Source organism: Saccostrea cucullata, unplaced genomic scaffold (genome assembly GCF_032062105.1).
Source record: "Saccostrea cucullata isolate Sc308-1 unplaced genomic scaffold, CSIRO_AGI_Scuc_v1 ctg176, whole genome shotgun sequence".
NCBI classification, from domain to species: Eukaryota; Metazoa; Mollusca; class Bivalvia; order Ostreida; family Ostreidae; genus Saccostrea; species Saccostrea cuccullata.
In genome coordinates this window covers 1-2449 of record NW_026939570.1, presented here as the reverse complement: position 1 = coordinate 2449, position 2449 = coordinate 1, and the positions used below count along the sequence as shown (strand labels likewise).

Genomic DNA, 2449 nt, shown 5'->3' with positions numbered 1-2449 from the left:
TCTGACTTTCATTTTTATTAAAGAAGCTGAACACTGTCTATTATAATGAAAACCTAATTTAAATTTATCGTGAGGAATGGTTGTATTAAGAACCCTCTCTACACTGCACACCAAAGAGAGAAATCTAATTACACATCATACATATTATTATGTTCCTTGAAGCGCGTTTTTTTTTTTTTTTTTTTTTACAAATTGGGAATACTTTTGTCATGGCGCTATAGGATTAAAAGTTGGATTTTCCAGACGTAGAATTCAATCAGGTGCATGAAACAGATTTATCCTAATTGTATTTACGGAGAGTTTATTTGAAAGTATTCTCAATTGAATTTTACACATTTGTATTTAAGAGCTTGATGTGTACATGCATCTTTGCTAGCCAATGATGTTTGTGATTCGTTCCTCTCCCTGTATTTCACAAAAATAACAAATATTTGGCATTTCCATAACGGACTTGTTTGAGGCAAAATCTTGTTGATATAAATGATAGACAAAAGATTTCTAGGTGGTACAACTATGACGAAATAAACATCCAATGTACAAAAAATGAATTTGATGGCGCTATGCGACATTATATTCCAGATATTAATCAATTATATAGCTCTCTTTTCTAATCAAAGACGTCCATATTCTGAGTTTTTTATCGTCTGCTACACTAGCTAGGACTTCCTGGTCACGTGGGTGGAAGGCAACAGCACTCACACAAGTGTGATGGTGTAACCTGGAAACGACTTTATGCGAGTGACGATCCCATAGGAAAACAACATCCGGTTCAGATTCACTGAGAAGTAAAAAAAATAATGTAAAAAGACTAAATCTTGTACACAATTATAAACATAAGATTTCAATATGAATTTTATCGATGAAATGCATAAAGCCTTTACATAATAATTGTAAAGTGTATACTTTGCGACGAGGTCTTCAGACACACTTGGAAAGAAGTAAGATATTGTTAATGAATCATCTGCAGGTTTGGGGTCACAAAATATTTCCGGTTGCTCTTCAGTGTTTTCCAGACTGATCACCATGGTAACGACATCCTTCTCGTGCATGATGTAGACCCCTTCAGTTGAAAGTCGCCTCAAGTTGTATACCATGTACCTTTTAACATTGATGATGTCACATAATTTTGAATGTTCAGATTTGAATTACATTCTAAACTACTCAGGGCTCTCGCGACACTCTTTGGGAATGGGTCCGGGTCCGTCAAAATTGGGAAAAATAGCAACATTTTGGGAAATTTGGGGATAACCATTATTCTTTATCTGCATGATATATTGGGTTGATTTTTTTTTTCAACTTAATTATTGTTTTGCGACACAGAGGAATGTGAAAAACAAATTTAATTATTACTATATTTTCTTTAATTTTAGAGAAAAATGACTTTTGGTAAAATTAACACATTCAGTTGGGAAAAAATGTACCTTTTTTTGAATTGGGAATGGGGCCCATAAATGGCCCCAATTATAGAAACTCGAGAGCCCTGACTACAATATTAACAATTTAGAATTTATCATAGTTAATAATTAACTAACAGCATTTCTAAATTAAATTTCTAAAAAAAAAAATCTCTTTTCAACTAAATAAAATAAGAAAATATCAAGATCATAAAATTTTTTATATATTTTAAATCACTCAACAAAAAGTATCCAAATGAAGTTTGATAAAATTATTCTGATTTCAATTTTCTTTTAAATCTAGGCTGGAATCACATTTGAGAAAAGTAAAGTCAACGTCAAAGGAAAGGTCAGGGTCAAATGTTTTGGTTAAATTCAATATATTTAATAATCAAGGATAAGAGTATGAAGTTTAATAAACCATTTAAATTGTTTCTTTGAAACTTTTCTAAACACAAATTCAAAAAAGTGGGGTTCAAGTCAAAAGAAATGTCAGGTTAAAATTTCTTGATGAAATGGAATAGCTTTCTCTCTCTCTCTCTCTCTCTTTCTCACTCTCTAATATGTATCGGCAGGTAAGGCTTAATAAAAATGTCTTGAAAGTTGAATAGTATCTTTGAAACTGAGCTAAACATATTTTTTGAAAATGGGGTCAAGGTCAAAGGAAAGATCAAGATCAAAAAATATTGAACCAGTTGGATAGTTCTCATCAATTTTTATCAGGATATGAGGTGTGACAAAAATATCTTGAAAAGTCTTTCAAACTGGGTTTAACGAGTGTGACCGAAGGACAGATGGAACAAAAAGATGACGAACAATGCAAGTGGTCCTGGCCATACTCATGGCGGGTCATAAAAACATATTGGCTGAGATGGATGTTACCTGTGATTAGCGGAAAGCTGAACTCCCAGACACGCACTATTTGTTAAAACAGTTTTGATTGGCTCTATCACCAAGGATTCTAACGAATCTAAGCTAACTTTATAAAACACTGCTCCGTTTTCACCAGACCGATCTAGCCTCTGTTTGTAGAGCGCTATAACTATCACGTTTGT

The 2449-nt window shown here is 32.9% G+C and overlaps 1 protein-coding gene across 1 annotated transcript; it reads right to left on the bottom strand.

The window, feature by feature from the left end:
• Nucleotides 1–582: 582 nt before the first annotated feature.
• Nucleotides 583–2442, bottom strand: LOC134253345 (F-box/WD repeat-containing protein 5-like). The gene is made up of 3 exons (XM_062735877.1): nucleotides 2277–2442; nucleotides 904–1098; nucleotides 583–778 (listed from the first exon to the last, which is right to left on the bottom strand). Exons 2-3 carry the CDS (start codon nucleotides 1092–1094, stop codon nucleotides 583–585), a joined length of 387 nt encoding a protein of 128 aa, XP_062591861.1. The 5' UTR covers nucleotides 1095–1098; nucleotides 2277–2442.
• Nucleotides 2443–2449: the final 7 nt, after the last annotated feature.